This window comes from Calidris pugnax, unplaced genomic scaffold, assembly GCF_001431845.1.
Source record: "Calidris pugnax isolate Ruff unplaced genomic scaffold, ASM143184v1 scaffold44, whole genome shotgun sequence".
NCBI lineage: Eukaryota > Metazoa > Chordata > Aves > Charadriiformes > Scolopacidae > Calidris > Calidris pugnax.
The window spans coordinates 27581657-27609325 of record NW_015094506.1 but is presented as its reverse complement, the minus strand read 5'-3'; the positions used below and the strand labels follow the sequence as shown (position 1 = coordinate 27609325).

At 36.2% G+C, this 27669-nt stretch overlaps 1 protein-coding gene across 1 annotated transcript; it reads right to left on the bottom strand.

The window, feature by feature from the left end:
- Positions 1 to 1989: 1989 nt before the first annotated feature.
- Positions 1990 to 27015, bottom strand: GXYLT1 (glucoside xylosyltransferase 1). The gene is made up of 7 exons (XM_014964328.1): positions 26895 to 27015; positions 16383 to 16557; positions 15263 to 15388; positions 14079 to 14330; positions 6077 to 6200; positions 5598 to 5770; positions 1990 to 3881 (listed from the first exon to the last, which is right to left on the bottom strand). The coding sequence occupies exons 1-7, from the start codon at positions 26945 to 26947 to the stop codon at positions 3720 to 3722; spliced, it is 1065 nt and encodes a 354-aa protein (XP_014819814.1). The 5' UTR covers positions 26948 to 27015; the 3' UTR covers positions 1990 to 3719.
- Between the last annotated feature and the right edge of the window lie 654 nt (positions 27016 to 27669).

Below are 27669 nucleotides of genomic sequence, written 5' to 3'. Positions count from 1 at the left end.
AGTTGGAAACTAAAACAGGGAAATTAAATCAGGGAAATTAAATCAAAGATGGACATCTAGAAGTAGAAACAGAGTAGGGCCCTGGTTTGTGCAACTAAGGTGGCACCCAGATATGGGATGAGCGTTTGAAATGCAGACCTAGAAGTGACAGTCACTGCTTTGATTAAAGGAACCTGCAATCCTATAAATCAAGTAGGCAGACAGCAGTCAAGCATCTATCTTAAGAGAGGACAGGGATAATATTAATTGACTCAGGGAAGAAACTACCAGAATGAACACTCAAGAAACATAATGACTTCACTAAACGCTCAAAAATTCCTCCTACCTGAAGATCCTCAAATCGTAATCTGAAGGGAAAATAAAAATATAAAAAAATCCAACCACAGTAGGACCACAGGTCCTCATTTAATTACAGCTCTCTGCAAAGAGATATGTAATAATATCTCCCATAATTTTTACAAGCATTCAAATGAAAGAAGAGCTTAGTGATTATCTTTTAAAAGCAGTGCAGGGAAAAGGGGAAGGGGAGAAGACAGAAGCCTTGTAGAAATTTGCTGGCAAATATGAATGTGCATCTTCCTGTCTAAGTTTAAATAAGGACTCTCTAAAGAATGGAATGCAGCTGTGCATAAAGCAACCGCAAAACTAAGAGACAACTCAACTTCTTCAATGCAAGAATTTCCAATTACTTAATGTTCCTTCAAGAAACTTAAAATTTTAATAGGCCCATAAAGACTTAAAAATGCATTGGAGAACCACAAATCTTAAATTTTATGACAGCCTTGGAGGACAAGCTGTTCTTATATAGATCCACTAAGTGGTTACAAGAGAGATATTTTGAGAACTACTTTAAAATGAAATTTTCTCCTTGCTTCCTGAAGTGGAAAATTCAGTATTACCCCTGCAAACATCTTCTGTTTTTAAACTGAGTAATAGTTTCTAGTAGTCTACTAGGACTACAAAGCAACCTGCACTTCTACAGAAAATTATCCAGCATTATTTAAGACTTGGCAGTTAAATAGAGAAAGCAAGTTCTAAGTGTTTCTCTGTAGAGCTAAACCAGGATCCAACAACATTTTTCTTTTTTCTAAGGGACCTTAAGAAAAAGGTCCCTTAAGGGACCTTAAGGTTTAAGTTTAAACACAATAGTGTTTAATTTTTTAAAATTTGAGTTTCTGTGTTTCTGCTTTGCCCACTTGGGCAACTTGAGCAAATAACTTGACTGTTTTTTGCGCAAAACTTTGTAGGTATTTAAGTCATTCTTCTCAAATATAGATATATATAGGGTAGATGAAAATTTCTACACTTATATACATACAACCTTACAAATCAGGTATTGAACTATTTGGGAGTATAACTGGTTTCTATCACACTACTTGGTTTTCTAGTCATCTTACCGTCTCCAAATGTTTTCTTTTTAAGTCAGATTTCTTTTTAAAGGTCATCTTTCTAAATTTAAGACAGATTACAGAACTAAAAATTTATTCAAAACAGATGCACTCTGAAGAGTTACTTAATGGAAGCTACTAAGCACTCACTGGTTTTTAAGTTTTCTAAAGCGTTCATGACTTGCTTCAGAATGGATAGCTGAGGTGAGCAGTTTAAGTTTATATTAATAAAAATGAAATAAAAAATATAGCATAAGGCAGTATATTCTGCTGTTTGTAATATGCTAAGTAAACGTCTCTTGAAATAAGCAAAAAGTAAGATTTTTTTATCCTATTATAAGCTTCAATATTAACCCTTTTTGTTCTAATCCCCCCCAAACTGAAATTTAGGTGGAAAGGCTGCTGTTAATGTTCACATTGCATGGGTTTTTTTTATCCAAAATAGTTCATTGGGTTTTAAACAGCATTTTCGCACGCATACAACATACTAAAAATCAATTCAAAACTGAAAGTTTCTGCAAAGACAAACACTAAACAGGGCCAAAAAAGAATTTTTAAATATAAACACACAGTACAAGAAAAAAAAAAGGCTGACAACAAATCGATATAAAAATCATTATTTATGTAAAAAAATAATGCATTGCATATTGTAAAATCAGTCAATAACAGTATTCACCTTCACACAGATTTCTAGATTTTCAGACTTCAAATGGTTACACAGCAAGGAAAAGAGACCATGACTACATGTGATGCAGACTGCTTTCTAGTTTCCATACAAGAAATTTACCCCCTGAGCCAGCAGGGAGATTAAGAGCAGAATATGAACTCTGCTTACAGTGGAGTGTGTTTTTCTACTGCTAAAGCATTCATCCAGCTCACATGGATGTGGGAGTCAGAGCCAGCCCGCCTTTGACAAAGAAACAGCCACAGAAATTAAGCTTCTAAAGTGGGGTTGGGATGAAGGTGCAAGTCAGTGAGCGGATCCTTCATGTTCAAACAGGAATTTTTCTGGAATCCAAAAACTCACTTTATGAAGACTTCATCTCAGTTAGACAGGTTATCCAAGTTCAAATATACTTTACAGATACATTTTATACCATGCAAGTTTAAATAATATTTTACTGTAACACTAGAACTCAATGTTTTTTTCTTCATGGTTTTCTCTGAAAAAAAGTTTGTATTACATAGACAAAACATTTTTTTTCCACTAAGATAACTAAAGAAAGCCTAATCCTTACCTGTTGTAAATCACTATCACCCTATTGACAGTAATGCATTCATGTAGTTGAGGGTCTGCCCCAAAACTATTTTAAAGCCATATTATCAAAAAAATATGGTAACAGGAATATTCTCTAAGAAACCCATCTAATATACAGTCTGATGAAGCATCAGAACTCTTATCACAGCTCTTCACTTTTAGGTACTAAATACTCTATAATAATCATTAGGTAATAATTCTTAGTAAGGAAATACAACAGCAACAGCTTTACACTGTTGGGTTTTTTTCTACTTCCAAAATGCCCTATAAAGCTGCAAACCCATGTCATTTTAAAAAAGTATTGTAAAACAAACAAGTTCGTATTGTATTTTTGCTAAAAAACACCTCAACTCTGCACTATCTTTTGGCTGGGATAGCTCAACAATGTTGAAACAAATGCTGTATATTAAAAAGTCTCTGTATCTACAGAGAGAACTAGTATTACATACTAGTTATTAATTTCTTGGAAAATTGTATTTATAGTGTGCAGTTTACATCTAAGATGAGCAAAACAAGATTGTCAAAACAGTACTTCAACATGTAAGAGATGAACATACAAAGGCACATACAGATTGTCAATGATTATATCACATTTCTTTGAAAACAGAGTATTTTCTGCACTTGTAAACAATTTTGTTTACATAAAGGCTCACACCTTTAAAGTGAGGTTAGTGCTGCTGACTCATTTATTGCTACATTCACAGTTTAACAGAATTTTAGACAATAGTTGAGGTACACTCCCAAATAGAGCCATCTTCATTTCTTCCTTGTTCATTTGATCATTAGATAACTGAATTATGCAGACTAAAAGTACTGACCATAGAAGCCAGTAATACCCAAATCATTGGATCCAAGATAAACGTTAGCAGTGATTAAACTTCAAAAGAGTAAAGAGTCACCTTTGCAGAAAAAAGTTTCTGTTCTTCATAACATGTACATTTTCTTCATTTTTATGTATGCTAGTAAACTTTTATCTGGGCACATAAAGAGCCAATTCAAGCCATAGTAGAATCCTTGCACCTTTTGACCAGTATGTTAATTCAGTCTCTTGATTAAATAGCTTGGAGTAAAAATCACCTTCCCTTTGATCTTCTGGCATACAAGTCTCTTATGCTTTTTGTGAGCTGCTTTACGAACACTTTGTACACTTTTCCACAGTACGTGTGCATGGTTTTCCGCAATTCCAGTTCTAAGGGATGCAACAGGGAACGAACCAGATCATCTCCAAATGAATACTGTAGAGGTTAAGAAAAGAAGCTTTAAGGTCAATATGGAAGAGTGTCATTACTCAGAGTTATTAAAGAGTTTCACCTTTGAACATCGTATTTGCTTTCTATAGGTTTATTAAATGTTTTCAAGAGCTCCTGAATGCAATATTTGAAAAACACCTCTAAATTACAGAAATAAATACACCTACCAAGCAAGATTGGGGGAAAAAAAAAAAGGTAAGCAAATTAACATATCCAGGCAGGGAAGAAGGAAACTTAAAACTACCTTGTTGAATTAAAAATTTACAGATCTAAAATTATTTCTGGTTATTTGTTTGTTGAACAGTAACTTTCTTGAATGACATATAACTTTTAAGGAATACAATTCTTATCAAATTATAATGAAACAACAGTATGAGAAGTGTTACTACTGAAGTTTCATTAAACTGAATAATGGTCAAATACATGCTATGTTTAACACAGACATGAAATAAAGTAGTCATTAATTCAACAGTGCAATATTTTTTATAAACAAATGATAAGCTAAAACAGCATTTCAAAGTAACATGATTTTGTTCATCTTATTACCACTGAATCTGCAGTGTTTTACATACTTTTTCTGACATATTCATAAACCAAATGGGATCATAAATAAAAATAAATAATTTTTTCTTCTGTTTTTGACAACACTCAAAGGAAACAAAGAAATCGTATTTTTATGGAAACACATTCACTTTCCCTGGAATGTATTCTCAGACCCCCAAAAGTACTTTTCTTCATTTTTATATCCATATGACAACATGTAATAAAGCACCATTAAAATATACTATTGATTTTTGAAGGTTATACACACACAATAGCCTGCTACATTAAAATGTGCATCAGTGCTAAATTTTACAGCTCTTCAGTGAGTATACTGATGTAGTGATAAATAGTTTATTAGATGACTTATTTGCAGAATGAAAAGTCACTGTGCTTAGGATTTAAAGAAACAGCAACATATTAATACACTGAATCTCTAGAAAAGATCAAAACAAAGTATAAAATAAAATTATTTTACAATCCAAATTAGCAACAATTAAATGTTAAAATGTTCCATTAAATAGACACAAACTTTGGGAAGAAGAGGAGTTTTTTTCTCCATTTTAAAATCTCCAGAAAAATGAAGCTTCTGGTGATCTCCAATTGCTCTTACAGTTTACCACATAATTTATTAAGGAAAGGGAATAAAGCCTTTTAAATAGACATTGACAACTACACGCAAAGTTTTAGAACCCTAACCTAGACATAGGAATACACTGGAATTCTACTTAAGGGGTAATGGTTTTAAATTGGGGAGATTTAGATTAGATACCAGAAAGAAATTCTTTTCTGTGAGGGTGGTGAGACACTGGAACAGGTTGCCCAGGAAAGTTGTGGATGCCCCATCCCTGGAAGTGTTCAAGGCCAGGCTGGATGGGGCTTTGAGCAACCTGCTCTAGTGGGAGGTGTCCCTGCCCATGGCAGGGGGGTTGGAACTAGATGATCTTTAAAGGTTCCTTCCAACTCTAACCATTCTATGATTCTATGATTAAGCAGTAAATGAAAAAATTTAAGTGATGTTAAGTTTTTCACCAAAGGAAAAAAAATTACTTTGTTGCAATCAAGGTAAGTAGCAACAAAATGTACAAAACACATGCAGGACTGCAGATAAAAATATGTAAAAAAATAACTTTGCACAAGTACAATGTTGAAAACACTTACATTTTTTATTGCTTCATAGACAGCCCTAAAAGTAGGCTGTTTATCATCATGGTAAACACCTCTGTTTCCATGAAGAATAAATATACCTTCTTCTTCAGCTTCCTTACAATTACTTCCATAGATGCAGTGGTCAGGCCGATAATTCCATTGGCATGGAAAGACATAAAGACTTTCTGTGCAGAAAAATGAGAAGTCTGGATTAAATATCAAAATTGTATCAGGAAATATACTAATCTCCTTTTTTCTTAAGGCTGCTTCATGAATTTCTGTACAGTTGTTTTGAAACTTAACAGCTAATTACACTCTAGGAGGATCCAATGCTGCCTCTCAAAGTAAACACTTTCAGAAAATGAAAGAAGTGACAAGTACTTTGAGTATTTTCCCTGAAAAGTCTGCTAAAAGAGCATTTTCCTGCATTTCTGAACATCATAGAAAAGATCAACTTTGTCGTGTTAGAGTTAGAATCAATGTCAATTTACCTGGATTGTGAAAAAACATGATGTTCAATAGATCCTGATCACCCCATGTTATGTTCAACTTGTACTTCTTCAGCAGTGGCATAAGAATTTCTCCCCACTGTAATCGGACTGGTGTCATATCATTCTATTAAACAAAACAAAGCAAAACAACACACAGTCAGAATAATTATACCTATAAAGAAGGAAATGCCCCACAGAGTCGCAGTAAGTTGCTTTTCAAAGTTACAAATCTCAAATACATAGATGCTCTCTTCTTTTAAACAAATGAGCACATCTAAGGAAAATAGCTACAGACATTTCCAATATACTTTATTTCTCAATTACTGTCTTATAAGGAAAATTATATGCATCTCTTCTATTTAACTGCCACATTAAATTTTTTCTCTTCAAGATTTCTCTCAAACATCTTAAGCAAGAGTTTTAAGAAACATCAGAATTTCTTTATACAGCAGAAGGATCTAACACAAAAACTGCATGAAGTGATGCATGCAAGCAGATGGGCACTATTTAAATATCCACACTTCATGCAATTTCTCTATCACAGAGTGATAACATACATAGCTTTTTAAAGTTAACTTCAAAAAATCAAAACAGATCAATAAAAATTAATTATTAAATAGTTCCAAACACATACAGCTAAAAAGTATTGGCTACAAAGCAGTGTACAAAAATAGAAAAAATCCTTCAAAGGTTTTCAAAAGAATTTTCATTGGGTTGAACTATTTTAGTTACTGAGCTTGAACTTCCACAGCAAAGGCACAAATTTTCCATAGCAAAAGACAGTAAGACTCTACATCAATAGCCGTTACTTAATTCCCAAATTCTTGATTTAGCCAAATCACTTCAAAGGAAAAGGAGAAGTTCTTCCAAGGTTTTGGATGAGGCGATACTACTTGGACTAAGCTGACCTACGCTGAACTCCACGTTACTAAAGGGGTTACCATCTGCAGTGTAATACATTGCATATTCTAAAGCTAAATTCTTATCTTTACACTATGTTTAAGCTCAATTAGAACAGAAAACCAACAATGCTGCTCACTCTGTACCTTCTACTTCAGCTGGGAGAGTGAAGGTGGAATAACAGTAAGTCCCTAAGAGAGAAAATTCTGAACAAGTACAGGATAGTACCCTTGAATATTTTTCACCAAGTTGCCGAAAAAAAAATTAAATTAGAACTCCATTATGGTTTGAGATATATACATACAAAACCACCATGTTAAGAATCAGAAAATATTACCAGCAGCAAAATATTCAGTTTTAGAATTATAGTATCAAATACTTTCTTCTCCAAACTTTCCACTGACAAACTAGAAAGTGAAAAAATTAGCAGTTCATTTTTCAGCCTTTCCTCAAATCATTTCAGTCATCAAATATGAAAGGCTTTCAGAATTGAAGACTAAAAAAAGATATACTATCAGATTTCAGACAAGGATTAATACAAAAGAGATCTATAGCTTATATTATGTAAGAAGCCAAATGGAATATCACAAACCCTTCTGTCCTAAAAAATTTATGACTATGATTGCTTGCAAGTATTTGATGAAAGCAGGCATAAGAAACACACAAGAGAATTCTTCTCTAGCAAGAATTATCATTCGGCCCAGTGCAACACAATTAAACAAAAGAAAATAAAGGCTTAACACCAAAACCTTCCTAAAAGCAAATCAATTGGATTGAATCACAGTGGGTAAAAATTATTTCCTCACCTGACCTTTGCCACTTATAGAAAATTGACCAAAGGTTTAAACTTAAACTCAATGCTAAGAATTAAAAGCAGAATTAAATTAGTTCACCGATATCAGGATAATAATGATAAAACAATACAAAGTAGTAAATAAAGTTTTAGAGCATCACATAGAAATATTACTTTATTCAAGTAATTATTTCATATAATTTTCATTTAACTTCTATAGTTTTAATAGCAATGAAATCCAGAGTATATTCCAAGGAGATGCAAAGCAGGTAACAGCATACATCATGTTGCCAGATGTCTAGAAGCAATAGTACTTGACAAATAGTGCCATCAGATTTAAGAATTGGAAACTAATATTTCAATAACCTTTGCATAAATAGAAAATAGTTATGTATATATCAGTGTTAGTAAATTAATAATGAAACCAGTGTAGGAATCACAGAGCAACAGAAACTATTGGAATAGTTATACAACCTCCTTCTTTAAAATTCCTCTGTAATTTGAGTGAGATCAAACAGCATGAGAACTAGAATGCTCAAGTTCAATCAAAATTGATGACAGAATTGCTTTTCAAATGTTACTCAAGTAAGTATGTTAAGGATTTCCAAAATACAAACCTCCTCTCCAATATTCAATAAGTTGCAAAGAAGGTTCAAAAAGTTCAAGGAAAAAAAACCCACAACAGTAGTGGGAATTTCTGTGATGCCATCAAACTGATATAGACAGGCTCATACGAACTCTCAAAATTCTAGATTTTTTAATGGAATATAACGTGTAAGAACAGAATATACATAAGGATGTTGAGATCTACTACTACATGTTTTTGGTTTTTGTCATTTTAGATGCTGTGCTTTTATTAATTTGGGCATTACTGATTTCTGTCCCAGAAAACTTATGCCTGGCCAAAGCTGAAGTCAGACTTACAAAAGCTGCCACATTTAAGCAGTAACAACCTAGTATTACTTCTCTCCATTCTAGTAAGAAAATAGAAAGTTGAAGAAAAATACTCAAATAATACATGAATATCTAAACAAACTGCAGCTGCATCCCACAAACAGTTAACTAAATTTCCTTAAATGCCAAATGAGAGCAGGGCCTCTTCCTTCCTGTTACATGACTCTTATCCTGTTCTTGCATTAACACTATAGCGCTAACACTTACTAGACGTTTTTGTGAGCTGATTTACTTCACTAATCCAGCAGAAAGATTTCTTTTTTCTACTGTTACCAAGTTTAATTGAATCATAGAAGGGACCAACAAACACCAGAGGCTAGGACAAAGTAAATAAGAAAACCAGGGAAAATCAGCTGGAAAGAGATGGGAACCTTCCTTTTAGAAGCAATTACCTTTTGCACAGGCTCTCTATATTTCTTGAAACCATAGCCTTAAGCAATACTGAGTGGTAAAAAAAAAAGTGTATAATGGTTTAGGCCATAGAAACTCTCTGAATTTTCTTTTTTTGTCTAAATCATACCCATGAACCTCTCCTTTGCACACACTATCTGAAGATATTTTGTCTGAGGCTCGTTTGGTTTTCTAGGAGCTCATTCCTTTCCATGGATGCCCATATCTCAGGCACGACAACAACTAAGTTTCTCAATAAATTTGATACAAGTCTTTGTTCTTTATTCACTAAGCCTCACTGGACTATAACTTTCTGTTAAGACATCATATCTGCAGTATTTGCTACATCTCTTAGAGTTTAAAAGTATCTACATGTATACAAATTTTTAAAAAGTCACCTGCTATTACTTCTTCCATCTCCAAATACTCTTGCATGTTTTACATTCCCATTTTCTAATTGCTGCTTAGCAAAGACAACAGGTAGGCACTACCCATCAAAAGCTTCACTACAAATTCTAGTCTTACGTCCAGTTATGCAGTGTTTGACCACACTATACTCAATAACATGCATGCATCTGTATATATGAACACAAATGTGTACCCATATTTGTATATACAGAGTCTCAAAACTCATGAGACAAGTAAGGTAGTTAGGACCAGGAGTGGCAACTTCCACAGATAGCTAAGTAGCTAGGATATCCATCTGAAATGAATAAACCTGACAGTCCTGAAAAGACTGAGAAATAAATAAGTGGATAGAAGACAACTTAATCCTGGAGCAATACATGGAACCACAGGTTTTCTTCTACCCAGATGAGCACTATAACCATCTGCTGAAGTCTGCAGTTCTTTATATTTACTCATCTTCTGGTTCCTCCTGACTTTTACAACCCTATGTGGCAACTGAAGGAAGATGCTTCAAGGCAGCATCTCAGCTGCTCAAGCAGCTCAAGGCTGTTTCTTCTACAATAGACAAAGAACCCACAGTTTTATATCCATTGTATTGGAGAAATATCCTGATACAAAACTTCCACTAGCTTAGACAAGTGCTCTAGCCACTAAACAGTCATACAAAAAGATCCACAGGCAGCTTTAAAGATACAAAAACTCACAGAACTTATATACTCCTTTAAGAATTTGTTGAGTCTCCTGAATGAACATAAAAAAAATTCAGATCTTTCTATAAGACAACAAAGCATTTTCTAGCTCTACTCTATTTGACTGGAATAGTTAATGGGACATGGCATGGGACAGTACCGTTAAGGTCAAAAAGCCTCTCCAGTGTTGCCGGTAAGGGGCATGAGGATAGCCCCTACACTGAGTTTGGTTTACCCCTCTCTAAAGGCTTGAGACTAGCAGCTCCTTTGCTTATCAGTAACAAACTCTCAGGCCTATCATGTATCGTCTCAACTACACTAAACTAAGCCCTTTTGAAGTTTTGCTGTGAGTCTTGCAATTTTTTGTATCAACCAATCCTCCTTTCAAGACATTCAAGGAACCTGAAGATGAAAATAAAGTCTCTGAAGTCTCCACAAACAGCAGTGCTTTTGTACTAATGCCTGTGCATCTTAGGGCCCTGCGATGCTCCACAAACTTGTGGGAGCACACTCTAGGCTCTAGGGCAGATTAACTAAATGGCTCCCCTGCTGCGTGCTCTCTAAGCCAAGATCTCAATAATCAATATTGGGTAAGAGAAACTCAATTCCGACTTAATCACTACTCAGGCTGAACTATCTAGCTATGATATGAGAGGAAAACGACCAAGCACTATTATTTTTAAGGTTCAAGTCACAGAATCATAGAATGGTTTGGGTTGGAAGGGACCTTAAAGATCATCTTGTTCCAACCCCCCTGCCATGGGCAGGGACACCTTCCACTAGACCAGGCTACTCAAAGTCCCAGCCAACCTGACCTTGAACACTTCCACAGATGAGGTACCCGCAACTTCCCTGGACCACCTGTTCCAGTGTCTCACCACCCTCACTGTAAAGAATTTATTCCTAATCTCTAAGCTAAATCTTCCCTCTTTCAAGTTTAACACCATTACCCTTTGTCCTATCACTTCACTCCATGATAAAAAGTCCCTCCCCATCTTTCCTGTAGGCCTCCTTTAAATACTGGAAGGCTGCTATAAGGTCTCCCTGGAGCTTTCCCTTCTCCAGGCTGAACAAAGCCCAACTGTTTCAGCCTGTCTTCATATGAGAGGTGCTCCAGCCCTCTGATCATCTTTGTGGCCCTCCTCTGGACCTGCTCCATGTCCTTCTTATGTTGGGAACCCTAGAGCTGGACACAGTACTCCAGGTGGGATCTCATGAGAGAGGAGCAGAGGGGCAGAATCACCTCCCTCAACCTGCTGGCTGCTTTTGATGCAGCCAAGGATGCAGTTTTCTTTCTGGGTTGCAAGTGCACATTGCCAGATCACGTTGAGCTTCTCATCCAACAATACCCCCAAGTCCCTCTCCTTAGGATGTGAGAACCCAACACAGGGATGCTCTCAATCCATTCTCTGCCCAGCCTGTATTTGTGCTTGGGACTGCCCTGACCCACGTGGAGGACCTTGCACTTACCCTTGTTGAATTTCAAGAGATTCACATGGACCCACCTCGGAAGCCTGTCCAGGTCCCTCTGGATGGCATCCCTTCCCTCCAGCATGTCAACCACGCCACACAGCTTGGTGTCATTGGCAAACTTGCTGAGGGTGCACTCAATCCCACTGTCCGTGTCTCCAACAAAAATGTTAAACAGCACCAGTCCCAATATTGACCTAGTAGCTCTCTGGTTAGACATCCTCATACTGGTCTGACTGGGATGAGAATGCTACCACAATCCTGATACTATGGGATGCTTCTCCCGTGTGTCCAATAGGTGGAAGGTCAGCAGCATGAGTTAGAAATTATGAGGCAGTCCGCTGTCGGAAACAATTCTGAGCCTTCCCATACCAGAAAGTCTCCACTGGTAAGTATGTTGGTGACTGACAATAAAGTCTGACACGGAGTTTTAGCAAACCAGTCAAAGTATCAATCTCCACAAATTCAAAGTTTGAACAAATAACCAACATTACACTTGCCAGAAACATACAGAGGCAAAATGAGGTTGAACGAACGCCCACAGCTAGGTGCTCAGCATTTGTCATACAAAGGCCTGAGAAATACTGAGGGCGAGGTTTTAAATCAGGAAGGATATCCAAAGAGGGCACTTCATAATGCTTCAGCTGAACCAGAAAACCCATATATGTCAAAACACCATGCATCCAAGCATTTTATCTGTGTTTCTTGCTCGAGATAATCAGACCAAGACTCCAGGAAAGATGTACAGGATGATGAAAAGAGAGGGAGGAAAAGATATATAGCAATGGAAGGAAAAAGATGAATTTAATGCAAGAAAGACGTTCTCAGCAACCATGTTAAAAGCTGCACATAGAAACAAAAAAACCAAAACCAAACTAACAAACAAAACCCACCAACCCCCCAAAATCCCATGTATACAGAACATACCATCATTTCTATTTACTTTTTACTTCTTACTATCAAGGAAGAGCAAAAGAATATTTCTTTATGTGCACCACTAGTCTCAAATGTTTGAGGAACAGCCAGAGTGCACGCACAAACATTCCTGGACAAGTAAGAAGTTCAGAAGACATGAAAGTAAGGACCAGAAGTATATATGCATCAGACATGGAAGGAGAAGTCTAAGTTTGAAGTGACAGTAAAGCCCTGGGAACGATGCCAAAAAATGATGACTAATGATTAAGGGCAGAAAATGACGTATTTATAACATTTAAAACAAATGGAGTAGGGGAATGGGTTAATTGGTTTTGTGGGTGGTTTTTTTGTTTTGTTTTTTGTTTTTTTTTTTTAACTAAAGACATCAAAAAGTGCTTTGAATCATGTGATTTGCTATTAGGAAGGTTTGCTCTGCTTCTGCCTCTCTTTCTCAAGTGCCCATTCATAATTCTGAATATTTAGCATATTTGCACAGCACTGGGTAGCTCACTTCAGTCTCAGTTCCTTTCCCTCAATTGTACGAATGCTAAGCCTGCAGCTCATGAAGCAGACTTGCTTAGTACAGTAGGTACTGAACAATTTGAGAAAGAGCATTAAGACAAATGTTTTCGGGACAATTCAAGTCTATTTTTGTTCTGATTCCCCATAACAGTTATGACACGCATAACATTCTTGCTATGTATTTTTGTTAAGATGAAAGCTAAATCTTTCTTAAATTGGAAATGGGGGCAAAGTAGTGATGTCTACTGCAAGTTTATATTGCCCTTCTCATGTGTGCGCCTTCCAAGAGTTTTTGACTGCATTATTATTTTTCGCTAATCCTACTTCTCTAAAATGAAGCACTTTTTCCCCTTAGCATAACCACATAGCACTGCTTTTGTACTTGTGTTTCAAGGACGTAAGAAAAACTTCTGTGAAGCAATAACTACTGATGCTACCAAATGCACTGCTTTCTCTACAAAAACTGTGACTTTGAAGTAAATCAAGATACTTAAGGTGATAATCACCTGGTTACAATTTAAAAGATCGAAATTTGGAAACACTTCAGTTAAAATAACTTACTAAATGTTTTAGCACCACCTCCTGGCCATACCAATATACGCATTTTTAAAGTTAGTTTACAGGATACATTAACTGTTTTCAGGGAACTCAACAATGAAGAAAAAAATACTAGAATACATAACATAGATAATTTACAGCAGACTGTATCAAGTCACAGGACCTCTCAGAACTAAGGAAATTTAAAACAAAGATGCTTGAAATTCAAGAATTCTGAGTCTTAGTGTGAATGACATTTAAAAAACACAACTTAGACACCAATTTTAAACATAGTGTATTTTTAGAGCATTATTTCATTTACAAGAAAAATATTTTGAAAAATACTGTCCCACATGAATTTGAAACAGGCTTAGAGTCAAAACATGTGACACCAGAGAACATGCAATAAAGGCAACACACATACCTTGAAATACTTTCTTCTAATACGTGTCATATTCATTAACATGACTCCAGAATTTATTCCAGTTGCTCCATAATAGGGATGTCTAGCAAAGCGATTATACCACCCGATACGAGGTTCTTCATGTTCTGGTGCCATTGCAGCAATTTGTGTGGCATTGAACTTTCCCAGAAAAGACCAAATATCATCAACAGGTCTCAAAAACAGGATGTCAGTATCAACATAAAGTAGCGAGTCCACGTTTTTGAGGATTAACTGTGAGGGAAAGAAATTTAAAACCAAACTTTTAAGTTTTATTGAGCTTCTCTTCATAAAACAGAAGTTGGTGCAACTACACAATAAATATAACATATCTATTATATATTATAATACATCATGTATAATAAATTTACACTATATTTATCTAATAAATGCATTACGATATATTATATATAATTTTGTCCTATGCAAATAAATTCACTTTAGACTGACAGTTTGCAGTCAATAACTCTTTCATTGTTCCCTCTGCTCATTTTGGAGAATTTTTGTAGAGTGGAACAGAGGTTTTAGATAGAGTAATAATGCAAAGGCACTCAGTTTACATTTTATATCCATGAGCAACTCTGTAGTAAGTTGCAGGCCAGGTGAAATGTTACCATAACAGGAGCTCTGATCTTCTGTTACCTTGCTTTCCTGTGTATCTAATCCAACAAGGACGAGATGTAAAGGAGCCCCAGAAAAGATGGTATTTGGGAAAGAGCTGCCACTGATGTAATTTACTAAGTCTGAAGTATGATTTCTGAATTGTCTTAGATCAGCAAACAAAAGGCTGCACAAAATACTCTGGCAACAACAGCCCATTTCTTGTTTCATTCTCTCTAACACTTCTCAGACCCACACATGCAGTAAACTTTACAACTAAATGAGGAGATAAGGTGTGATAACTCTTACCTCAGAGGGTGACATGACCTGTACCACTCACTGAGGATACTGTGTCAAAAGGCAGCAAGTGAGAAAAGGACGTTTATTCCATAGTGCCTTAGTGCCCCAGAAGAAGGCTAAATTTAGAGGGGTTTTTTTTTAGGATGTTACAAAAGTAGATTTTAGGAGGAGTTCTTAATGTAAAACTAAGTAGAAATTAAATTAACGAGGACAGCTTCATGCCTCAAAAATAGACTTCTGTATTGCCCTAGTACGGAATAACTTACTGGCAAGAACAGCCTCTGTGAAGCACATGGTTTAAACAGTTTCTTCCATTCTGCTGCACTCTCAGTTGGAAACGTTATTGGATATAATGTGTAATTAACTTTTCCTTCATAGGGGAAGTCATCAAGCTACGTGAAAAGAAGAGACCACAAAATTACTTCAGTTCGATTTATTACAAAAAAGAGAGATAAATCCCCCATTCAAGTTGAAAATTGAACACAATAGCAACACCTCTCTTCCATAACAGAAATGCTTCCGTAAGTACCATAACCCGCCAACTATTGAAAATACTTGAATAAAAAGTGGCACCTGCAGGCTACTACAAAGAAAACACATCATATCAGATCATAGACAAAAGTAAGGGAAAGTAAAATAAATCAGTATTTTAAAAAAGTAAATATATAAAACTTTTTCCCTCCTTAGTTTCCACAGGTGAAGTACCAATGAAGTCTCTCTCAATTTAAAATAACCTTACCCATTTTTTGCCACAATTACTGTTCAAATGACATTAATGTATATATATATCAGTATGCATAACATACTACTGTCATAGTTAGTATAACACTTTAAGAGCAAAATAGTAAAACCCTCCACAGGTATATACTGGTCAGCTTCTAACACTGCCACTCTAGTCATAATGTTATATTCATTAACTAGAATTTACTAAAATTAGACATAACCATATCTATCATTTTCAGAGACAGATGTTGCACTTTGTTTAGACAACGTAAGACTGACGTATACTGTGAGCATAAGAACAAAAAAGGACATATCTCTATTTGCTCTTGTAAAACCAACTTTAAATAAGATCACACAAGATAACTGTTGTGTGTTCACTGTATCAGGTTTGTATTTAACATACTCAAGGTGACAAATCAGAAAGCTTTGGTCTGTCTTTAAGAAAAGCTTTGATATCAGCAACGGGCATTTTTTCCACAGGGGAAAAAAATAAATCAAAAATCTCCATCCAACATTACAAAAGACTTGTGTATTGCCTTATTTTTAGACCCCTGCCTTTTTGCCATTACATGCAGCAACAACTACCCCAAAAAAGCAGAGAACAGGTTATATATTACTGAAATTGTACTACAAATTGATTAAATAAATTATTTGGGTACTTACTATGTCTTTGAAACTCTCATGCAATTGGTCCTCAGCAAAAATATGAAACTGGAGAGGTTTGATGCTGAAAATGACGGCTGATCTCAACATCGTAACAGTCTCCTCCAGTCTTTCACCACAGGCAACCACGGCTAGATGCATTTTCTCAGAAGGATGAGTTTTCATGTAATCATATCTGATAAAAAAAAAAATATTTTTTCATTTGACATTATCTCTAGCACAGGCTCAAAGAAAAGCTCTACTATTTACTGCATCATGTAATTTATCAAAATATTCTTTATTGTAATTAAACCAGCAAAGGATAACTCAAATAGAACATACAAACTACAGCATTATACCTCATACATAGGTTTTACATTTAACCTCAACTATTATTATATACACTCCCACCATCCCAGCCTATGAGGGAGAAACAAGGTATGGAAGAGCTACACAGAAACTAAACAAATAAACATTTATTTTCTTAGTAATTTTACTATCCATTGCTAGCAAGGAATTCCATCAAAATTGCTATGTTAAAAAAAAAAGATCATGTGGAGTTACATTGAAATGTGAAAGGCTGACAGACAGCCCATTAAGTCTATGCATTAGTTCATTTTTTCCTCTTTCCCTGGACTCAGTACAGAGATAAGTAAACATGATATAAATACAGCTGAGTTAAACACGACGACAAAAGTTGCGTTTAACTTTTAAATTCTGTTAACAACAGAACAGTGATCTAGGTATTCTGTCCACTTTCTGCTCCAGTAAGTCCTTTTGTCAAATCCACGCTTCGGGGCTTCTCCTAAGCACTGGAAAAATGCAAAAAACTTTCTCCTGTCCTTCCATCCTGCAGGAGTACCACTTGGTTTGGGAGGAAGGGAAATCAACAGCTCAAACAGCTGTGTAGGATGTCCTGGTGGTACACTGACCACATGTACTGCCTATTGGGGCTAAAGCACTGCAAGGAGTGGCGACTGGGTCGTCATTTCTCCCTGAAGACAGCTCTCCAACAGTTACAGTGAGAAGTGCCTGGTATGTATTATACAGGATACATTTAAAAGTTATTTCATTGTTTTAATAGGCTAAAATTATCCTCAGGTAAATACCATTAGCTTGGTGGCAAACAGTGGGCACACTAAACCTAAAACCATGTTCTCCTCAATTTAATATTTTTAATCAGACAGAAAACCTTCCAAATGTTTCAAACATATGTCAACTCAAAGCCAGTCTTCAAAACAATATTCTGTGCTTGAGCTATTCACACAGACTATGGGGGGGAGGAGGGGCTAACAGAACTAAAAGTAGCTGAAGGTTTAAATTGCAAGTTGAATTCCAAGTTATGCAGACAAAAAAAATATCTGACATTGGAGAAGACTTTCCCAAACTAGCTACAGTAGAAAAATGCTTAGCAAACATACCACCCCTGCTTAGAAACTTACCAAAGAGAATGACACTTCAAACCAGAAATTAACAGATGTGATTCTTAGCACATAACCTCCACCAGACTAATGTAACCAAAACATATTTAGACCCATGCACATTTTCCTTTAAATTGACAAAAGATACTATACAAACATGCCTTTTTTTCTTTAAGGCATGGAAGAGCAACATGCACTATTTTGAGTTCCATGAAGCAGAATATAAGCAAAGGTATCACTGTAACACTGCTGAAGTTTGCCACCATAAATAATGGCTGCATTTAAGAAGACATTCTGAGCTTTGGAAGAGTTTAATGCCCTGGAACTAAAACAACTTGAGCATTCCAGGGATTTAAGATTAATAAAATTTTAATTACGACATGCAGTCAGTCCCATGTCAAGGTTTGGGTTGTTATCATCACATGGATGAAAGACTTCATAGGTAGGATTCAGATCCAAAAATAGGCCACCTAAATGAAGATGCTGACATATGAGATTGTGTCCGAGGTCTTATTAAAGCCAATGGAGATCTAGTGAGCAGGATATGGAACACAGACAACAATTCATCTTATTTCAAAGTAAATACCTAGAGCTTAATTCAATTTTTTAACATAGGTATATGTAACATTTAATATGCTTTAGAATATCCCACCAGACCTCCAGGTGCCACTCCAAAAGGCCTCTAATGTCATTTAGTCCCAAGGAGAGACCTGGATACCCAAGTGCTTCTCAATTAACACCGGCCATTTACTTCTCAGCAACTTAATGGCTAGTCACCTGGATCATTCTCTATGCTTTTTCAATTTTAATGACCACTTAAGACCTACTTGACATAGACACCTATATGCAGGCATCTATATTCAGATGATTCAATCCACAGAGAGAAACCTTTTATAAATCTTGCAGCAAAACCTGAAAAATTACTTCAGCTTAGCAGGGGGGGGAAAAAGTAAACCACAATCTTTAAATGTAACGGAGGTGTGCCCATTTAGACCTTTATACATAAAGCTAATTTAACATTACACCATGTAGTAAGTAGCTAATGTAAAAAACACAAAGCAAGCTGAATGTGATGAGGGTAGCTGAAACCCACAAATGAGTGCACTGCTGCGGTCTGAACAAGCTGCAAGCAGGAGATTAGCCTCATCACTAATCCACTGAAAAGGGAATTACAATAATTAAGCCCTGAAGTCACGAGAGCCTACAGTGATATTGCAAGGTCATGTGATAAATAAGGGCACAATCTACACAAAGTGCATAGCTGAAAGCCAAGTTCCTGAACCACATGTAACACATGACTATCCATAAATTAAGTTATGGCAAAAATTATGCCAAAGACACTCTAAAATGCAGTGGGATTCAAAGACTGTATTTTATTATTTCTACATTTAGTAACATCTGTGAATGAAAGAACATTTTATGCCACACAACAAATAAACAGACTGATCATACTGTAATGCTTTTAGCCACTTTGTTCACACAATCTCTGTTCTATGAGTTTCTGACTTCACGAGTTCAATTTTTTAAATCTGTGCTTAAAAGTAACTTTTAGAAAAGGCAAAAAAGTGTTTAGAAAAAGCTAGTAACAACAGAATTTCAGCTTGCAAAATATGGGGAACAGCTGGACTCAAATCCGTAAGTCCACAACACAAAGCTTTATCCCTGAAGCAGATGGAGCAAAAAGCCATCAGAAAGAACTGGACACCACTCCCTCTGGAATAAGAAGGGGATGGATGAGACATATTAGGTCTCAGAGACATACTAGTGCAGGAGAAGTTATGAGACTTCAGAATTGTGGTTCTTACTCCAGACTCTGTGAAGAGACATCCTTTAGTGATTGTAAACTGCATTTACTTCCCTGCATAAGACCATTGGCAATCACAGCCTCCTTTTTAATAACTGTTCTTCTCTGTATATATATATCTCTCTCCAGTCCCAGAAGGAAATCATTGACCCATCTTCATCCAGGGGCACTAACTACTCATACCTCTTGTGCTAATCCTCCGCTGCCAGCATCTTTCATTGCTTCTTCCTTCTCCTGTCACTAGAAGCAGCATAAAGTTTAAGTTGTCCAGCAGAGCTTATCAGCTTGAGCTCTGCAGTCTCACCTTTAATATTAACATGCCCCCACCCATAGGGCCAGTCATCCATCCCATCTCACTCCCTTCTTCAGTATGTCTATGTTGACTTTGGTCTTTCCCGTAATTCCTTTCAAAATTATCTGCTCCCAACCACTCCCTTCTCTTTTCTGAATTTTCCATCCTCTGTAACTTTCTTCCCCATCTTCCCTCCATAGCTCTCCACTGCAGTTAGCAATGCAACCACCTCACCAGAAGACAGGAGAAGGAAAACCTTGTTCATTTAGACAGCCCTGGGTCTGGTATGATCACGAGCTTTTTCCGCAATACAGATGTTCTTTAGCGGTTCAGTAGCTTAGTTGAGCATGAACAAAATAAGATGTATTTTGCAAGAACTCTAACTTGTCTGAACCTGCTCATTTCTAATTACTAGTAGCCTGATGTTTTGGTACTTGGTGGAGAAGCTGGGAAAAGCAACAATAGAGTGAAATATAACCAGTGTATTTTAGTAAGCTTTTAAATAGACTAACAAGGAAATTTTGAGAGCCCTAATTTCTAAAGAAAAAAAAACCTCCAATAACATGGGAGTCCTAACTCCTGCAGGGTGTAAAAAACGCTCTGGTAATTAAAATGGAAGAGCAAAGAATACACCTGTAGTCCAACAGAAGATACTGAGCAAGAAGTCATAACAGGATTTGAGTGTTTAGGGACAAATAAGAAAAACTCATTTGTCTGTGGCCACTAATTACACAGGAGTAGTAAGGCCAGTAAAAATAAATGAAATCACTTGAGCGAAAGCACCACATGTACTCCCTTAAGTTTAGAAAACACATTAAAAACAATCCACTTGCACACTGAGAGAGCAAAATCATATACTTTAAAACATGCTGCTAAGCAGCAGCGTAAGGCCAGGTACAAGCCTTGCCCTGAAGTATTTTTGTGTTGAAGTGCAGACCTTCATTCTGTACCGATTAATTCTGCTGTGGCGTTAATAATCTCCAACAGAGGAACAGAGCTGGATATGAATCTGCTACAACAAGATTTTCCAGAGCCTGTCTGTCAAGACTCTGCCTTATGTTTAAAGATATATATCATGACACACTGTACATTAAATTAGCATTTCTAGGTCAGTTAAAATTGTGAGCAATAAGTTGCTAGTAAGCTACAGAGGTATGTTGTGAAAGGCTGTACTCTTCTAGAACCTTCACTGCATCCCAGCTGAACTTCTTGGAAAAAAACCCAACCCCCCAGTGCTTTGCTAAAATATGAGTATATTGCTAAAATACCAGCTCCACTAAGATCTTAGCTCTGCCCTCTAGACTTGACACAAAGTACTGCAGTGGGGGGTCTCCAGCACACATTTTAAGTACAGGTCTCCTATTCTTATTCTTATATCATAACACATTATGAGCACCAAACCCTGAAGAACACCCAGACAGACATAAGGAATCCTGTATACAGCTCCATCTAATTTGTGATCATTAAGCCTGTCCCAATCCTAGCCTGCTTTACCGAGGTCACAGTACAACAGCTTTTGCTGTACATACACCTGCTGCCTTCCATCCAAACCTTCCAGAGCAGCAGCAGTGTTACAGCATCTAGTGAGACTTGGGTGCTGTTCAAGACCAAGGACAATTTTATTTTTCTCCTGGTTTTAAAGCACATTCAAGTATACCGGCACTTATTACAAAAAGCCACGAAGGAACAACATCTTAGGACAGCCTTAATTCTATCTTACAAACTTTGTACACTACAGCTCCTTTTTCATATCCATTGATGTGCTGCTAGGAACACACACCTAGGGATCATCAGGAAGCTCCTTGCCCAACTTCACTGACAATCAAGCTGTCCTCTCCTATTCCCTTAACATGGCTGGAGAAGCTAAAGAAGGAAAAATTAGCGTCCAGGTACTGAGAGCACAGAGTGGTATGAGTAATTGAAGCAGTTAACTAACCTCAGTTGTCCTTTCTATTTTTACTCTGGCCCACCAAGGAGGTACCATTTTTTATAGAATTGCATGAGTTTTGAACAATGCAAAAAATACTTGCAGTTTTCTGAGAAAACTGCCATCATCCTAACTTGCACAGCTAGTTTTTATAAGCAACCACTACCGTATCACATAGTGGTAATACAAGGATATAAGAATTATTTTGTAGGTTACAACAAAAACATTTTTGAATTATTCTACACCAAAATAAGTTTTCCTATGCTAGTTCTGACAGAGCTACAGCCTTGCTTTTCTTTGATCTTTTCTCTGCATACATGCATGCAATATTCAGTTTCCTAAACAAGGTTGCTTAATAAAGTCTCTCAGTCCTTCCATAACATCATTAAACTAACTTTCCTTCATATTACAAACGAAATAGACCAGGTTGCCAGGTTCAGTTGTGTTAAAGTTGTTTACACTTAACAAAAAAACAAACAGAAGCCTATTGCAAATGTGTTTTCTTCTTCAGTATAAAAAACTCACCACAGTATCACTACAAATGTTTTACCCGTACAAGTTGTCTGACAATTAGCATAGAACAGGCAGAGAAAATATTTTCATATATTCAACCTGTATTATTTCAAACCTGGCACCATGATATGCCTCAGAAAAACAAATGGTGGACATGTAAATATAATACAGATAGCTTGCTTATTGCATCCTTTTTTCTTTTAATGCTTTGTGTTTGACCTAAATCAATTGATCATTAAGGAGACCAACCCAGCAGCCTTTAGCCACCAGAAAAAGAAAAACAAAGAGGCAGAGTGAGCAGGCAACAAAACTGATGCTGATTAAAATGCAACTTAAATCATTCCCACATTTATAAAAAGCAGGATCAAGGCAAATACAGAAATTATCTGGGTTTGAAAGTGATGAAAAGCCTACTTTTTACTCAGCTTTTTAACTTTCTACTACTGCACTGAATTAAAGATAGGCCATAATAAGAGCTTATCTTGTAAAAGCACGCTAATGATACCAGTGCATATGATGTCCAAATGTCATCTATTCAACTACAAACTCAATTAGTAGGTTAGGTTTGAAGTTACAATATGTTATTTAAAAATCTACCATAAAAGTCCCATCCTCCAATGAACTAGCTAGTTTAGAGGAGAAGTCCTGTTTTTCAAAATTTATCTCAATATATCCACACCACTAGGACCTCAATATGTTAAAAAAAGTGCCATTTCTTTCTTTAATAGGCAACACAAGTTAAAATCCACTTAGAAGCAACATCCAACAACTGAAATCAGGCAGGTCAGATAGCCACATAACGATCCCTAATCAGTCTCAAGAGGAAATAAACAGCCATACCAGCTAGATGTCACTGAGCACCTTGAAAGGTGTACCAGAAAAGATAAGCATCATACTGTCCACGAGAAACCTGAGCCCTGTATTACCTTTTATCAGTATTTTTTAAATTTTTGATAAAATCTATACTACTATATTTAAAAGTGATCTTATGCTTCTCCTATCACTGTGAGAGCTTACAAGAAATACTTTGTACCAAAACCACAACACAAGACATTTTGTCTCAATAACATAATAATCGGAACGGTGATAAAAAATGGGGGGCAGAATAGCTCAGAAATCCTTCCCACATACAGCACAGGCAATCAATCTTACACTGATTAACTTAATGAGACAACTTCCTTAATATCCATTATCAGAATAAGCAACTGCTCAGAGCTCATCGATTTCAAATGATGTTGAATTAGCTATGGCATGAGTCATACTGAAGTACACCTCTCCTACAAAATTTCCAGATTCCTCTATAGGTCTCCAACACTTCTGTTATACTAACTTGACTCTTACAAATCCACAGAACATTAGTTGTCACTTCACACTTTATACACTTAACAGCTGCTCAGAGAAAATGACATAGCAAGCTGCATTTCAAAGATGTCTATGCCAAGTTCTTTCTCTCATGGATAAACAAATCCCTGTGGTTCTGATATTCAGCAGAAAAAAAAAAAAGCCAACTGGAATTTCGAGACAGAAATAGAGAAAACAAGCTTAGTTTTTTCAAAGAAAAGACTTAAAAATCCAAAAGCTGAAGGACTAACTTCCAATATTTGGAAAACTTCACTAATAAAGGGAAAGGAGACATTCTAACATTGAGATAAATTTTATGACTTTATTAGTCGTAAAAAAAAATTTGGCTATTTTATCTGTTCCTCTGAACAAACTCATATGGTTAGTTTATTGAAACAGCAAGAATAGAAGACCAGAATATCCATTCAAAAACTGATTTATGATCTGGATAAATAGTGTTGTCCTCGTATTTTATGGATTAAACCAGGCTAAATAGAAGATCCAAGATAAGTGCTAGCACAGTTCAATGACCAGACTCCTCCACTTCTATTAAAAGCAAACTTACTGGAATTCCCATTATTTTGTTGGCACGTCTATTAAGCAATGGAGTTAGCTATCCTAATATTTCAATTAGATATGTAGCTCTCGGGTTTTTCTAATAACCCTCCCCCTATTCCAGTCTCTTCAATCAAGCTTTATTCTGCACCTCACTACAACACCACCTCACTTAACAAGAACACAAATGCTTAGTCAACCCAGGATCAAATTATTTGGAATAAAACACTATGATAGAAGTCTCACTACTTTCTATTTCAAAAGATACCCAATTTAGAATCACAATGTTGCTTCTTTACAGAAAAAGCTTTCAAGGGGATTTATTTTTCTTAAGAACAGTGAAGTAGCCCCTACACATACAATCTCAGAAAACAAGAATGCTAGACTTCCTTTCCCGTGGTTAATAAACTTGCAGGGAATTAAGTTCATTCCTCTTCCTCCAAAAATCCACTTGAAGACTTCAGAACAACTACTAAGTATCACGTTCAATGTATAAGATGATATCAAAGGTTTAAACCCTTCAACTTCGCAGTGTCCCTACTACAATGTACATATTTTTTTGAGAGTTAAAGAAAATGATAACTCATATCCAAAGCTGAAACCAAACTGCAACTATCCTGTTACTCCAGCACATACAAGGAAATGAGGCTGAGGAAGCAGGTCTGGACACTAATTGCTTGCTGCTATCCAGAGAGGGTGCACTTTCTCCTCCTCTCTACTATCTTCCCCACCTCTTCTCTTACACAAACTCACTGCACCTCTCTGAAACCAACTAAACTTATAAATGGACCAAGAAATAAATACAGTTTGGGGGAGACAAGGGAGTCCCCCTCTGAAGTTAGAAAAGCTCTCTGACAAACTCAACAAGCACCAGAGTCAGCACAATATACACAACATACAAGGATTAATCCAATAATAGTATATTGATATTCAAACTCAATTTGAAATTACTAATCTGAACACCACTTCCCCTTTACACATTTGAGCAGCTTTTTTCTCCCAGGTTCAAAATGTATAAACATGATGTTTTTCAAATATTAGGGGTTCACCATGACAATTGTTTCATCATGAAACTGCACTTGCCCAGTAATGCCATTATCAATGCATACCATACTTCAACATACTTGTCTTCACAGCCATATACAGCATTCTTAATAGAATAATACAAGTTACAGTTTAAGGTATGTGCAAAGGAACTGTATGGAGTTTCTCCACTTCTGGTTTCAAGTTCCCAATTGCCTTAGGCCTGTCAGAAAATTCAGAAAGGACGTTTTCTGCTATTTTAGTGCATTACATTGTATTGTGGAGAGTTCATGGATATCATCACCACAGGCAACAGGGTCAGAAGAAACTGAGACCCTCCATCAGCACTACACAACTATTAGGCTGGCTCAGATGTCCATGGATGAATGAAGCTTACAATCACATCCTGTCCCTCCACTAAGCATAGGCTAAGACCCAGTGCCTCCCACCACAACAGCACTGACATTTGGTTTACCCCACTCTGCTAAACTTCATAAAGCTAAATTCCTAAACACTAACCTCTGCCCCAAAAACCTTCCTTTCCTTTAAGGAAAAAAGTTAATTGAGTCCATTCAGACAGCTAAATCTGCCAAAGGGAAAGCCATATGAATCCCTTTGCCAAAAGAGGATGATACATTGGCTACCAGGGGGGCAGGAAAAAGGTAACAGCAATCCCAAATTACAGGTTCAGTTCACTCACAGACTAAAAATCAATCTAAGCCATCTCTTCAAGTAATTCCTTGGCAATTGACGAGATTAAAAGGCACTGACAGCAAAAAAGCAGAGAGGAATATGGGACAGATCCAAAGTCTTTTCCACAATCATAACTTTCAAAAATACATTGTCTTGTAAAGCTAAATTTTTTTTCCCCTTTGCTTCCTTAGAAATATTCAAATTTCAGATTAAGAGGAAGAGATAACCATATAAAAGGATGATCAGTAAAATTTTACATGTAAAAAAAATTAAACTACAACCATAGTTATATACTGAAGAGAACTATGTAGGTTAGAGATTATATCTGTCAAGTAGCCTAAGGCTACTTCCATTTCTTTTTAAGCGACTTCCGTAATCAGGCAGCCTAAAGCATCTGATCGACCACATCAAAACATTTAAACTACTTTTAAAGATGCAACTTTAAGGACAGATACATACAAATACATACTGTATTTTAAAGCACATTCTAAACATTGTTTCAGTGCTTTTGTGTGAAGTATCCTCCTCAAATGCTATAAAACATGTAACTTGAATCAAAGAGCCTCCAACCTTAACTACTAAGTATATCTGCCAGTTTTTATTACAAGTTACATTACGAACATTACTGTGCAGCAAGTTTTATTTATCAAAAATAATTAATTCATCAGTAACTTTTCAGACTATGTTCAGATAGACTTTTTATCAATGTTAGCAAGTCTCTATTGAATGAACCAATATAACTGAAAAAAATCTACTCTTTGTAATAACATTTGAGTCTACAATTTTAAAAACATAATACAACAGGAGAAAGCCCAGCTAAAGGCAACCATAACATAAGCAGGTGAAACGCATGTGAAGTAGTTAAAATATTTTGCTTTTTCACCTTGCTAAATAGCAAAAAATACTCAGCAGCTACACCTGTCTGCAATCAAATAATAAAGTACTATTTAATAATAGATCCTACCTAAAAGCAGCTTCCCAAAAGCAGTTCATTCCACAAACATCAGAGGGCAGCATCCAATAGGAATTCCAGAAAGATACAGACAAATTCTTACACCTAACAGGACAAGACAAAAATAGCCTATATAAATGTTACTGATTTTATAGCAAAGTTAAATGGATTCTTTTCTAGCTCAAACATAGCTTGAATAGTTAATTACCTGACAGAAGACTGAGTATGTAATGGAACTTGAATAATACAAAAGAGGAGGTACTGGGTGCCAACTAGGAGGATTCTTTGTAAGGAAGAATGGTCCCCGTTCTTTAGCCTTTCCTCTCCATATATTTTCAGACTGAGAAAAACACAGGGGCTGGGATTTTTGAGGGTCATTCTGTGTTCTTGCCTTAATGTAAGTCCATAGGTAATAGAACGAATATGGCAACACTGCAGAAAGAACTCCTTCATCTTTGCAATACCTTTGTCTACTTCAACCAGAGGAACTAACAGAACATTTCAATCTTTAAGTTATGTTGTCCAGTTAAATACAATCCCTATTAATCAGTGAGTATTTGGTGCAAACCCGCAAAGCTGATTTTTAACCAAAACCAGGGCTTTTTAGCACCAACAAATTCCATTGTTTCATAACAAAAGGTTAATGCAATACAGAAATAACCACCACATCTGGCAAGTTTTCCTCCTCCATACTAATGACAAGACCTAATTTATTGACTCATGCTACACTAACAACTAAAAAAGCAGGTTCTACTAGTCCATGGCTATGTTTTATGCAACAGTACTA

What these genes read in the sequence shown, in the direction of transcription:
- GXYLT1 (XM_014964328.1), bottom strand. Translation starts at nt 26,947, where the DNA reads ATGCTGCCCTCTGATGTTTGTGGAATGAACTGCTTTTGGGAAGCTGCT. An exon ending in TTTTGGGAAGCTGCTTTTAG is followed by an intron (nt 16,558 to 26,894) that starts GTAGGATCTATT and finishes TTTTTTTATCAG; the next exon opens with ATATGATTACATGAAAACTC. An exon ending in TCTATGAAGCAATAAAAAAT is followed by an intron (nt 3,882 to 5,597) that starts GTAAGTGTTTTC and finishes TAACCTCTACAG; the next exon opens with TATTCATTTGGAGATGATCT.